This window comes from Heteronotia binoei, chromosome 3 (genome assembly GCF_032191835.1).
Source record: "Heteronotia binoei isolate CCM8104 ecotype False Entrance Well chromosome 3, APGP_CSIRO_Hbin_v1, whole genome shotgun sequence".
Classification (NCBI taxonomy): domain Eukaryota; kingdom Metazoa; phylum Chordata; class Lepidosauria; order Squamata; family Gekkonidae; genus Heteronotia; species Heteronotia binoei.
In genome coordinates this window covers 107406317-107419538 of record NC_083225.1, presented here as the reverse complement: position 1 = coordinate 107419538, position 13222 = coordinate 107406317, and the positions used below count along the sequence as shown (strand labels likewise).

The 13222-nt window shown below is 38.6% G+C and overlaps 1 protein-coding gene across 4 annotated transcripts in view; it reads right to left on the bottom strand.

The window, feature by feature from the left end:
• The window catches only part of APP (amyloid beta precursor protein), a 295204-nt gene that overhangs the window by 6378 nt on the left and 275604 nt on the right, over positions 1-13222 (bottom strand). For all 4 annotated transcript variants that reach the window (XM_060234377.1, XM_060234378.1, XM_060234376.1 and 1 more), the window contains one exon: positions 1026-1172. In XM_060234377.1, the coding sequence (XP_060090360.1) occupies positions 1026-1172 (147 nt within the window). The remainder of the gene's footprint in view (positions 1-1025; positions 1173-13222) is intronic.

The window sequence follows — 13222 nt, the reverse complement described above, 5'->3', positions numbered from 1 at the left end:
TTAAACTGTTTTTTGGGCTTTTTGTAAAGTCCATTTAATGGTCTCTTTAAATGGAGTTTACAGTTTTGTTTGTGAACGAGCCTCCCGGTTTGGCCCATGGTTCCACAATGAACCACATTTTCTCAGTTCATGCCCATCCCTACTAGGTACTATACTGTTCAAAATGCAATTATTAGGATACACCTAATAATTTCAAGATAATACACCTAGTAATTTCAATTTCATCTTGCTATTCCAGATAAACCTTCACAGACATTTTCAGAAGATATAATGATTCTACTATATTATAAGCTATCATTATGCCATTCAAGGTTATTGGAATTGGACTGTACTATATAATTCTCTGTGAACACCACATGGTGTAGCATATTCTAAATAAGAATATTTCACTAGTACCCCTCAGAATACCCACCCTTCTGAAAACTGTTGCAATTTTTGAATTTACAACTGATCTACACACTGCAGGGATTATCTTCCCTGAAGAAAATGGATGCTTTGGAGAGTACACAGTATTATTCCTCACTAAGGTTCCTCCCTTCCCCTAAACTCACCATCATCCCCAGGCTCCACACCCAAATATCCAGATATTTTCTAACCCCGAATTGGAAACTGTATGGTGTCTGGAGTGGGAGAGGAAAGATTGGCAAAAATTCTTTTTTCCTTCTGTTGGCAAAAAACTACTTTTGTTAGGTTAACACACAATTTGCTTCCTGGAGAAAACAAAAATTAAATGAAAACACTACTACACCTTTACAGGGCCTGGAACACAGACTGTGTTGTATATGGTTTGTATTTAACATTCATAATTTGAGACCAGATGTAATACTATGCTGGCCAATTCTCCTTACAAAAAACTAGTAATGTTATCTGGAAAACCAGATGTATCTGAAGACAGGGGCAGGCCAGAGAATTAATTTTAATTCAATCAACATAAGTCACAATGCATCATGCATTTCTGTTCACCATAGTTTGCTGCTGCTTTAATTAATGGAACAACATTTCTCTGTAATATGGACTTCACTCACCTCCACTACACCATGATGAATTGATGTATACTGTTTCTTCTTTAGCATCACCAAAGTAATTACAATCACTGTTGCGATGACAACACCTCCCACCATTAGTCCAATGATGGCTCCTTTGTTCGACCCTACATCTTCAGCAAAGAATACCTAAGTTGTTGTTTTTTTTAAAAAAAGATACAAGATTATAAGAAGTGAATATAAATCAATATACCTAATTCTCAGCATGGCCCCATTTGTGGATACTTAAATCCAGAGCCTGGAACCACAAAAAGACAAGACAGTTCTTTCTAAAAACTTGAGCAAAGCCACAGCTTTGCAGAAAAATCTAAAATAAAACACATTGGGCAGGGGGTTACCCCACCCCAGATATAATAGAAGCAGCAGCTTTATCTTTAAGACATGGATGCCCTCTGTCAGAGACCCTGCTGGGTCCCCTTAGGTTAACTTTTTTATATACACTGAATACCTTGATATTAGATGGCAAACCTTCTTGCAGCATAAATGCATTCTATATGTTGCAGTCCATCATAATGAAGTATAGCATATTTAAGCAAATCAGCATGGCATTAGAACAGTTTTAGTATGACTTTCTCTAGCCTATACCCTTAATATAGCTTTTTACCATCTGGCATCAGGTGGTCACTTGGATCTAATCAGTGTTCTTTTTCAGTGGAACTTTACAGAGGATGTTGGCAACTGCTCCTAATCCCCCCTCTCATCTGGTTATACAACTGAGAACTGATTCCCATGAATAACCAATTACCACATTCTTGAGTCCGGCCTTAAAAGAGATAAGGAACTATAAGCTGTAGAAACAAAGAGATCATGAACACCTGCAAACTGGACTAGGTCTTCTAATACTCTTGTTAACCCATGGAGTGCTTGGCCTCACGCCCTCTGAGATCCCAGTGGCCATTGTGAGAGTTGTCAGGCAGCTATAATAATATTTCCAGCCTTCAAACCTTGGTTTTTGTCATTAAAAGTCGCTAGTGACAGGGCAGGCCCTTTCCAAGGCAATTTGGCTTCCTAGGCCAGCCTTGCTCCCCCTCCTTCTTGCCCCAGTTAGGACTAATTTAGGGCGAGGTTTAGCAGCAATCAGCAAGCAACTCAGTACCCTGCAATTTGTGCAGCTCACCAGGTATGGTGGCGGCTACTATTTGATGCCAATTTACCTGACAACCCACCTGAGCAATTTCCTAGTGCACAACTTTTGCAACTGAACCAGACAGACTTTCCCAGGGAAAGCCTTCCGGGGGAAGGAAGGAGGGAAAGCTGACAGCCAATGCAGTGAAGTGGTTTGAGATCTGGGAGACCTAGGTTCAAATGCCCTCTCTGCCATGGAAGCTTGCTGGATGAAGTTGGACCAGTTATACACTGCTAACCTAATCTACTTACTGGGTTGCTGTGAAAATAAAACAGAGGAGAAGAGACAGGTAAGGTGTTTTGGATCCCTAATGGGAAAAGAGTAGAGTATAAATAAAGTAAACTAAAAATTATGCTATTGATTGGGGAGGCATATAGATGAAAGGTTGATTGGTGAGTGGGAAGGAAAGAAGGATGCATGCAAAGTGGAGAAGATATGAAGACTTCCTGGAGAAGCAGAAGAGGATATAGTGTGGGGAAGGGGATACAGGTCAAAATGAATTTGTAATATTTCCTGTCAGGATGGTTGTAAACCATCAAGCAGGTGAGCAAGGCACAATCCTGCCAGATGGTGCAGTTTGTTTTGTTCAAGGGAAACCCAAACTTCTTGTTTTAGGATTTTTATTAAGTTTAAAAGAAAAGGAAGGACATGGAGAAAGGGGGGAAAGGGGGGGGGAAATACAGTTTACAAAATAATAGCTTCGTCATTACATACTAAAGAAAAACAGTGCAGAGAAAAACAAACAGAAGAAAACTACTTCACAATACTTGCAAGTACTCAAACATTGGAAAAATACTACCCTAATCTTCTATAGGTATTTTAAATCTTTATGTTGCTAATATAAACTCCTTCCTGTAGTCTTATAAGATATTTAAATACAATTACCAGATCTCAATATCATTTTCCATTAGCAAATTTCCATATCTCATGTATCATTTTTCATTACCAAGTTCTTACATCCTCATCATCTTCTCATCCTCATCATCTTAACAGAGAAATTCTGGTAATTAATCTAGAGAATATATACTTTTGACATCTAAAAACCGTTTATAGGAATTTTCTAATACAGAAATCTTCTAGCAACAATATTTTAAAAGGTAGAGCTCCAAACTTAATGTTTCTTGTACTTAATTGGTCTCACAGTCACCACCATACTTATGCATATTGAGATCACAATCTCAAGTTACTAATAACCAATATCTTAAAAACTTATGACTTTGTTCATGCATGTACATATAGGCATTCTAATATAACTCTAAATTTTCAATTTAAGAATTTATACCCCAAAATACTTTAAATTATAGATTTAATTTTCGAAGTGTAAGAATAACTTTCAAAACTTCTAGATTCATTAAGAATATAAGAAGATAAACTATTTTTAAGTTTCCATGGTCATTTGTAGTTATGTGTTATTTTATCCACCTTGTACTTATATCCAAAAATCATTTTACCTTATTACTCTTAATGCTTATATAATACTGAAGGCCTTCATTTTCAACAACACCATCAAGGTTCACCTTTAGGATAGATCATAATAACTTTTCACCTTATTAAATCTAAATTCCTTTATACCACATAATTATTTAAACTTTCATTTTACAATTCATAAATCCCCCCCCAAAAAATCAAGCTTCCAGTTCAATTTAAAAATAAAAATATAGGAAAAAAAGAATTCCAGAATCTTTTACAAATAAACCCTTACAATCTCCCATTTTAAACATCATCATGAAAAACATTTTAATAAGGAAATGACAATAACCCTTTTAACAAAACCCACCTTTTTGACCATTTAGTATTTAAATTTTTACTTTATCAAATTTAATTTCCGTTATCCCATATAATTTTTAAGCCTTTTTAATGTTAAAAATCATATGTCCATTAAGAATTAAAGTTCCAATTTAGTTTGAGAAAAAGTCTCATACTAATTAATAATAATAATAATAATAATAATAATAATAAAATTTTATTTATACCCTGCCCTCCCCGCCAAGGCAGGTTCAGGGCGGCTTACAGGCATGGCAAAGCCATTAATTGGATGGTGCAGTCGCTTCTTTTTGAAGGCCTTCCAGGTTTTAATCCTCTTGATTCTTGCAATAATTCTGCAGATTTTTATTGAATTGGAAAGCTTCTCCCTTCCATTTCTCACTAGCTTCACAAAAAGCATGGGAACCATGTCGAGTTCACTCCTCCACTCCTCTATCTTGATGGCTTGTGGTTTCTCTTCCTCCAGCAGAAATATGTTTCCCTCTTCCATTTTATATTTGGGCAGCCCATTCTCAGACGTTTCCACCTTTCCTGACTCATAAAACAGATCTTGTACTCCTTGAGATGTTTGGTCCTGTGTATTTTCTAATTTATTACATTTCTCGAGAAGCTTTTGTATCTGGTCTGTTAAAAGATCTGCTAAGAGACCAATTTCCCGCTCTATGGGGAGCATAGCAACCGTAAAATCTTTTTGAGTAATTTCATTATCTGCTTGATATATCATCTTCCCCATGGTATAACTCAGTCCAATAGCAGAATGGACAAAGTGGACTAGAGAGTCCACTCAAAATTTTCCCAATGGACAAATCTTTCCAAAGTCTATTTTTTTTTCTGGATTCTGGTTAAATTTATTTCTGTCCAAATAGATTCCAAAGTACGTTTTTCACATATACAGTCACATACAGCCTTTTATTGTATTGTATTGAAAGTCCTATTCCTGCTTGTTTAATTTTAAATCAAATCAGTCAATATATATATAGTCAACCCAATTTCTTCTGTTTAAAGTAATAGCAATAATTAAACATTAGTTCTTTTAAGTTTGAAAGCTGATCTTCTATGGGGGGGGGGTCCCTGAGTCCCTTCCCAGCTCTTTTTGAACAGTCAAGTTTGGTGTTATAATAGTAATTAAGTTGATGGGTAACTTCTTTGCTGAAGGTATTTATTTGCAGGTTATAATAGAAAAAAGCTTTAAATCCAATTGTTTTAGGCGCCCAGTAGTCACGACTGGTGCCATTTCAAAATGGTGATTGTAGCGCAGAGGCTTCAGAACAGACAAAAGGTCCCAGGGTTCAGCTGCTGCTAAACTCCCTGAGTTTTGTTGTGCCCCATGCTTCAGAAACCCATGTCTGGGGCCTCCTTTAGAATCTGGGTGTCCGGACCCTTCAATCCATACAATTGGGGGGGGCAGGGTCACAAGAGTGAGCTCCGCAATTCCCTGCCCCCAATCGCATCATGCCAAAAACGGAACCAAGGGAAACCCAAACTTCATCAGGTGATATTTTCATTCCAAAAAAGGTTTGTTGTAGATCCCTTGAGTGATAATCTCTGTCTGTAGGGTTAGAACAGATGTGGCTGTAGTGTAGAACCTGGCTGTAGATAGTCGATTGTTTGGTATGTTTAGGATGGTAGCTGGTTACATTTAGGTATGTTTGTCGATCAGTAGGTATCCAATATAAGTCTATGCATCCATCATGTATTTGCACAACAGTGTCTAGAAAATTTATTTCTTGCATAGACTGCTTCATTGTCAGGTTGATGGTGGGGTTAAAGTTGATGAACGCCTGGTGAAATTTGTTCAGGGCATCTTTACCATATGCCCAGATAATAAAGATGTCATCAATGTAATACAGGTATAAGATAGCTGTGAGTGAGTAGGAGTTTAGAAAGCACTGCTTCAACTTGACCATGAAGATGTAACCATACTGAGGTGCCATGCAGGTGCCCATGGCTATGCCATTAATCTGAAGGTACATTATTCTATTCACTTTCTGCTATTAGAGTGGTATCATCTGCATATCTGACGTAGTTGATGTTTTCCCTGGCAATCTTAATTCCAGCTGGATGAAGCACAAACCGAAATTAAGATTGCTGGGAAAAACATCAACAACTTCAGATATGCAGATGATACCACTCTAATGACAGAAAGTGAGGAGGACCTAAAGAACCTCTTGTTGAGGGTGAAAGAGGAGAGCGCAAAAGTAGGCTTGAAACTCAACATCAAAAAAACTAAGATCATGGCATCCGGCCTCATCACTCCTTGGCAAATAGAAGGGGAAGACATGGAAGTAGTGACAGACTTCACATTCCAAGATGTGGAATGTGGATCCAAGATCACTGCAAATGGTGACTGTAGCCATGAAATTAAAAGATGTTTGCTCCTTGGGAGGATAGCTATGGCGAACCTAGGCAGTATAATAAAAAGTAGAGACATCACCCTGCCAACAAAAGTCCGTATACTCAAAGCTATGGTATTCCCAGTAGTAATGTATGGCTGTGAGAGTTGGACCATAAGGAAGGCTGAGCGCAGAAGAATAGATGCTTTTGAGATGTGGTGCTGGAGAAGAATCTTGAGAGTCCCTTGGACTGCAAGAAGATCAAATCAGTCAGTCCTAAGGGAAATCAATGCAGACTGTTCCCTGAAAGGTCAGATGCTGAAGCTGAAGCTCAAATACTTTGGCCACCAAATGAGAAGGGAGCATTTACTGGAGAAGACTCTGATGTTGGGAAAGACAGAAGGCAAAAAAAGAAGGGGACGGCAAAAGATGAGATGGCTGGACAGCATTACTGATGTAACTAACACAAATCTGAGCAAACTTCAGAGGATGGTGGAGGACAGGAGGGTCTGGCGTGACTTTGTCCATGAGGTCACAAAGAGTCGGACTCGACTGTGTGACTAAACAACAACAACAACAAAAACATTATCCTCAGTAAATCTATGGTGTCACACAAATAACTAGGAGCAGTAATGGCATAGGGCTTTAGAACAGAGTCCAAGTATCCAGATACCCCCAAAGTGAGAATGCCTTTGCCTGAGACAATGAGGCATCTTGGGTTGCCAGGTTTTGTGTAATTTTTGGTAGGTTTAAAAGTACCTTGTCAAGGTTCTTGTAGTGTCTGAAAAGATTTTTTCCTGTATGCGTAGGGGTAATTCCTTCATAATGTTGTTTAGTTCTCTTTTTGTATTCCTGTGTGGGATCTGAGGATAGTTGTTTGCAGTGGTTTTTTCCTGGAAAAAAAAGAGCCAAAACCCTCAAGAGGGAAATGAAAGAGAAACACATGGGTGCCCCTCATGAACTTTTAAATGTTTTTTTGAGAAATCTGTTTCCACAAAGAGGTTCTGGATTTCCATACCACCACATTACCCCAGATAAAAAGCCCTGGTTGTTTGTGCAAAGCAGTATTTGTAAATTGTCTTGGAGCCTCCTGAATATGGTCCATCTATCTATGATGACAATGCCTTCACCTTTATCTGCTCCTTTAATTATAATATCTGGACTGTTCCTGAGACTGTCTATGGCAGGGGTGTCAAACTTATAAGAACATAAGAGAAGCCATGTTGGATGAGGCCAATGGCCCATCCAGTCCAACACTCTGTGTCACATAGTGGCCAAAAAAAATTATATATATATATATATATATATATACACACACACACATATACACACTGTGGCTAATAGCCACTGATGGACCTCTGCTCCATATTTTTATCTAACCCCCTCTTGAAGCTGGCTATGCTTGTAGCTGCCACCACCTCCTGTGGCAGTGAATTCCACCCTTTGGGTGAAGAAGTACTTCCTTTTATCCCTTTTAACCTGACTGCTCAGCAATTTCATTGAATGCCCACAAGTTCTTGTATTGTGAGAAAGGGAGAAAAGTATTTCTTTCTCTACTTTCTCCATCCCATGCATAATTTTGTAAACCTCTATCATGTCACCCCGCAGTCGATGTTTCTCCAAGCTAAAGAGCCCCAAGCGTTTTAACCTTTCTTCATAGGGAAAGTGTTCCAACCCTTTAATCATTCTAGTTGCCCTTTTCTGCACTTTTTCCAATGCTATAATATCCTTTTTGAGGTGCGGTGACCAGAACTGTACACAGTATTCCAAATGAGACCGAACCATCGATTTATATAGGGGCATTATGATACTGGCTGATTTGTTTTCAGTTCCCTTCCTAATAATTCTCAGCATGGCGTTGGCCTTTTTTATTGCAATTGCACACTGTCTCTTGACATTTTCAGTGAGTTATCTACCACGACCCCAAGATCTCTCTCCTGGTCAGTCTCTGCCAGTTCACACTCCATCAACTTGTATTTGTAGCTGGGATTTTTGGCCCTAATGTGCATTACTTTGCACTTGGCCACATTGAACCTCATCTGCCATGTTGACGCCCACTCACCCAGCCTCAACAGATCCCTTTGGAGTGCCTCACAATCCTCTCTGGTTCTCACCACCCTGAACAATTTAGTGTCATCTGCAAACTTGGCCACTTCGCTGCTTACTCCCAACTCCAAATCATTTATGAACAAGTTAAAGAGCATGGGACCCAGTACTGAGCCCTGCGACACCCCACTGCTTACCGTCCTCCACTGCGAAGACTGCCCATTTATACTCACTCTGTGCTTCGTATTAATTATCCACAGTCTGATCACATTCTTGCATTTGATTTGCCATAGCCTGTGTTCCCATTTATACTCACTCTCTGCTTCCTATTAATTAGCCAGTTTTTGATCCACAAGAGGACCTGTCGTTTTACTCCATTACTCTCGAGCTTACTAAGGAGCCTTTGATGAGGAACTTTATCAAAAGCTTTCTGGAAGTCAAGGTAAACAACATCTATTGGGTCTCCTTTGTCCACGTTTGTTCACCCCCTCAAAGAAATGTAACAGGTTTGTGAGGCAAGATCTTCCCTTACAGAACCCATGCTGAGTCTTCCTCAATAACTCATTTGTTATGAGGGCCAGATCTGACTTAAATGTGACCTTGTTGGGCTGGGCCATGAACAACAAAAAATGTAATGCTGGGTAGCAGACATATAAACTTTATAAAGGACACAGACAAACACAAAGATTTAAAAAACTTAAAACATTAGCACTCTTTGGCTTTAAAGGTGCTTTCTTTGTATCTCTCCCGTGCGATCCAGGGAACTGGACAAAGGAAGCTGTGGTTCTTTCATTCCTTCCCTAGGGAACCAGGAGGGAGAGGAGTCTCAGCCAACAGAAGGAAGAGAGGTTTGGCTCAGTAGCTCTGCTGTGCAACTGCAAGAGCCTGGCAAAGCAAGCTATTACTCCCCCGCTTTCTCCCCAAGGGAGGAGCCTCAGCCAATGGAGAAATCAGAGGCTTTGCTCTGTAACTCCTGAGTGATTTAGCAAGCCTGGTAAGGCAAGCTGTGATGCAGCAGGAAGCAAGAGAGATGGAGAAGGAATCAGATGACAGCCAGTTGCTCAGGGGCTGATAGGAGCCTTCCAGGGTCCTCTTTTTGTCCCTGGGCCACATTTTTGACACTCCTGGTCTATGGTCTTCCTTTTAGCATAGTTGAGATTCTATTGTATGTGATGGTGTTTGTTGATCACATCAGTTTGGAGTCTAAGGCAAAAACACTTGATGTAGAGATTCAATGTGGCATTGCAACTATCAGGAAGGGTTATTATTTTGATTGCATTTGGTGGTTAGTATCTTGTTCAGTTGGTGGGTTGGAGGAATGGTAGCTGGTCTCTAGTAGATTGTGTGTTGGTATGTTGTGAAGATGCTGTATGTTCTTCCACTTCAATGGTTTATCTTGTCTTATTCTTGGGTATGTTGAAAGTACCCATTCAGGAGTAGATAGCAATAAAAGGCTTATAGGTCTCTGCACAACTGGATAATCTCTATTGATTTGGTGAAGCAGAATGAAAGTCCAGGTAAAAGAACTGATTCCTCTACTGGGCTGAGTCTGTGCTATGAAAGGTTGATTATATTGTTGGAGGAGTTGTTATTCTGACTAGTAGTATGCAGTTTAGAGAGTTTTTTCTTTCTGTTGCAGGTTAGAGAGTTTTTTCTCTTTATGTTCCCCCCCCAGCAAATCCAGTTGAGAGAGGTAGATGATTTATCTTTTCTTGTGGAAATTTAGCCAGGTAGGTTGATTCGTTATAGAAATGTCCAGTTCAGAGAGTTTCTGCTTGGTCAGCTCCTGTTTGTCATGTAGGACACTGATCAGATGTTTGAGTAGCTTTTTGTAGAATGTGAGACATAGATTTTTTTGCAATGTTTGTAGGATAAGTTGATTGTAGAGGATTCCTAATTCTCAGTCCCATGGGTATAATGTATGGACTGTTAACTTCCATTTCAATGTATCTGGAACAGTGTGCATGCACATGAAAGCTTATATCTTGAATAAAACTATTGGTCTTAAAAGGCGCCACTGGACTTGAACTTTGTCCTGCTGTTTCATACCAACACAGCTATTCACCTGAATTGATCTAAGCTAACGACACTTCATTCTACAATACAAATGTTCTTCTGGAGTGACAAATATCAAGTAAGGTATCTGAATCTTGTTTCAATGTAAGAGCAAATTAATACTAGAGTATTCTCTTTAACCGTTGTGAGAGCTTATTATCCAACACTGCCAGTGACTGCTTTTCAGCAGCATAAAGATGAACAAGGAAGATATTAACATAGCCTGAAATTATAAAGCTTGTGAATCAATGTAGCTACCTCACCAAAATTGAATTCCTCAGATTTTATTATACTAGCAAAAGCTAACACTGGTAAGGTCTTTGTGTGGCAGACATTTGGTTGAGGACAGTGACGGGACAGCACACATTCTGGCACTCTCACACTCTCTCCCACCTGCTGGAAACTCCCAGGAGGCTCAGAAATTGTAACTTTTCACCATCCAGTAATAGGGACTTTTTATCTGGACTTGGTTTTTAATGTATATATATTGTTGTAAGCCCTGCTCACAGGGAAGGGCAGTTAATAAATTTAATTAAATAAGTATATAAGTAAATAAAAGCTGCTAATACATAATAAATAAACAATAAACTGCTAATACAAATACTAAAGTTAGTCCCCTGTGCAAGCACCGAGTTGTTACTGACCCATGGGGTGACGTCACATCACAATGTTTTCTTGGCAGACTTTTTTTTATGGGATGGTTTGCCATTGTCTTCCCCAGTCATCTACGCTTTACCCCCAGAAAGCTGGGTCCTCATTTTACCAACCTCAGAAAGATGGAAGGCTGAGTCAACCTTGAGCCGGCTACCTGAACCCAGCTTCTGCTGGGATTGAACTCAGGTTGTGAGCAGAGCTTGGACTGCAGTACTGCAGTTTACCACTCTGCACCATGGTCTTTAAGACAAATACTAGTTTTGAAGACTAGCCCACAAAGACAAGAAATAGAATTTGATTGAGTCAGAATAAAGATCAAAATTCATTTTTATTATTTTCCTGGTGCAGAAAAGGGATGAAAATACTAAACTCCTTAAGAGACAAATAAATCTGGATGGCCTAGTTTTGCCTTCCAGATCCTATTAGATATGGTCTCCTGCATATGCCGACACATGAGAAACCCTCTGCTAGGGGCCAGTGGTAAGGGATCTCTACCTTTCAATTTAGAAAAAAATCCTCACAGTAATCTCAACTAAGAACCACACTGAACTTTAACAAATAACCAGAAATGCAGTTTGAAGAGCCATCTTATCTTCTGCAAGTATTGCAGGCACATACATTTAAATGATGGCGAATGTGTAAAAACCTGGTGGTTTTCTTAAATATATATTCACTTATAGTCTGTTTTTCCCACTGGGATTCAAAGTCCAGTGAGTACAGGTATACTTGCTGATTTGAAACTGAAATATGTATTCTACCAAATAGCACATGTAAGGGGATAAAACTTTGCTTTATACTTGCAAAACTTTACTGTTGTGTAAAAGGGAAAACACTAGAAACAAAGCAAATTATTAATTACTCTATGAAAAGTAAACACTGATTAATATTATGACTTTTAAAAAGATAGTACATTTTTAAAAAAGAAGTGCAGTTCTGGTTGAGCTAAAGAACATTAGCTTATTGATTAGCATTACAGATAGAACTAAAACTTATATTTTAAGTATGTCTTCTCATTGTATATAAAAGGTAAAGGTAGTCCCCTGTGCAAGTACCAGTCGTTTCCAATATCGCATCACAACGTTTTCACAACAGATGTTTTTAATAGGGTGGCTTGCCATTGCTTTTCCAGTCATCTACACTTTCCCCCCAGCAAGCTGGGTACTCATTTTACCGACCTCGGAAGGATGGAAGGAAAAATGAAATGGAATTTAATAATCTGAAATATACTTTACCAGTTATTCTTTCACTCTTCACATCGAAACAAGTTGTTCCTTGAGTGATTCCTAAAAATGTTTTTAATTCTTGTGAGCCTTGCATCCCAGAATCTCCCAAATTAACGCTAATGTATTTTGGACTGCTTTCTGGCACTAGGAATTCTTTACTGCCAATATCAGAAATAAAGTAATATTTTTGTTTTTTCTTGCATACAGTAATTATCTAGTTCTAGCACAAGCTAGATTGCCACATTAATCATTTTTAGCACCTTTTAGCATCAAGAATACAATTAAAACAAAAACCTTTCAAGTTTAATATCAGAATACTATTACTCTCTGATATTAATACGTCAGTAGACATTATGATTACAAAAGAAGTAGCAAGCTAGAGGTACAACCTCTATGTGTGTGTTGCTTTGGTGTACATTCATCTCCATTGGGTTTGGCTTCAACCCAAGCATACAAAGAACTCCCTTTCCCCCCAATTTTAAATCAGAGTCTGGTAAAAAAAAAAGTTGCATGTTTTTAAAAGTAAACATTTTCAATGAATACTTTGCACTTATTGGATTATTAATGAAAGACTATATAGAACTGGAAGAATGAAATTATCTTGAAATGAGAATTAGTGTGAGTACTGATCCTCTTTTGACTGGGAACAGGAAGACCAAGGAAGCTTCCACGGGACTGGCACTGCATGATAAACTCCTTTTTGTTAGATCAAGATGGGTAGCCGTGTTAGTCTGTAACAGTAGAAAATACTACATTAGCACATTAAAGACTAACAAAATTTATGGTAGGATATGAGCTTTCAAGAGTTACTACTCACTTCTTCAGATACAGCTAAAGTGTGAGTCCATCTGTCACCACTGAAATAGCACTAAATTAATATTCTGTTTTAACTGTTGAATGTGTAATTTTAATATTTATTGATTTTAATTGTCTGTTGTGATTTTATGCTGTGAGCTGCCCTGAGCCTGCTTCGGTGGG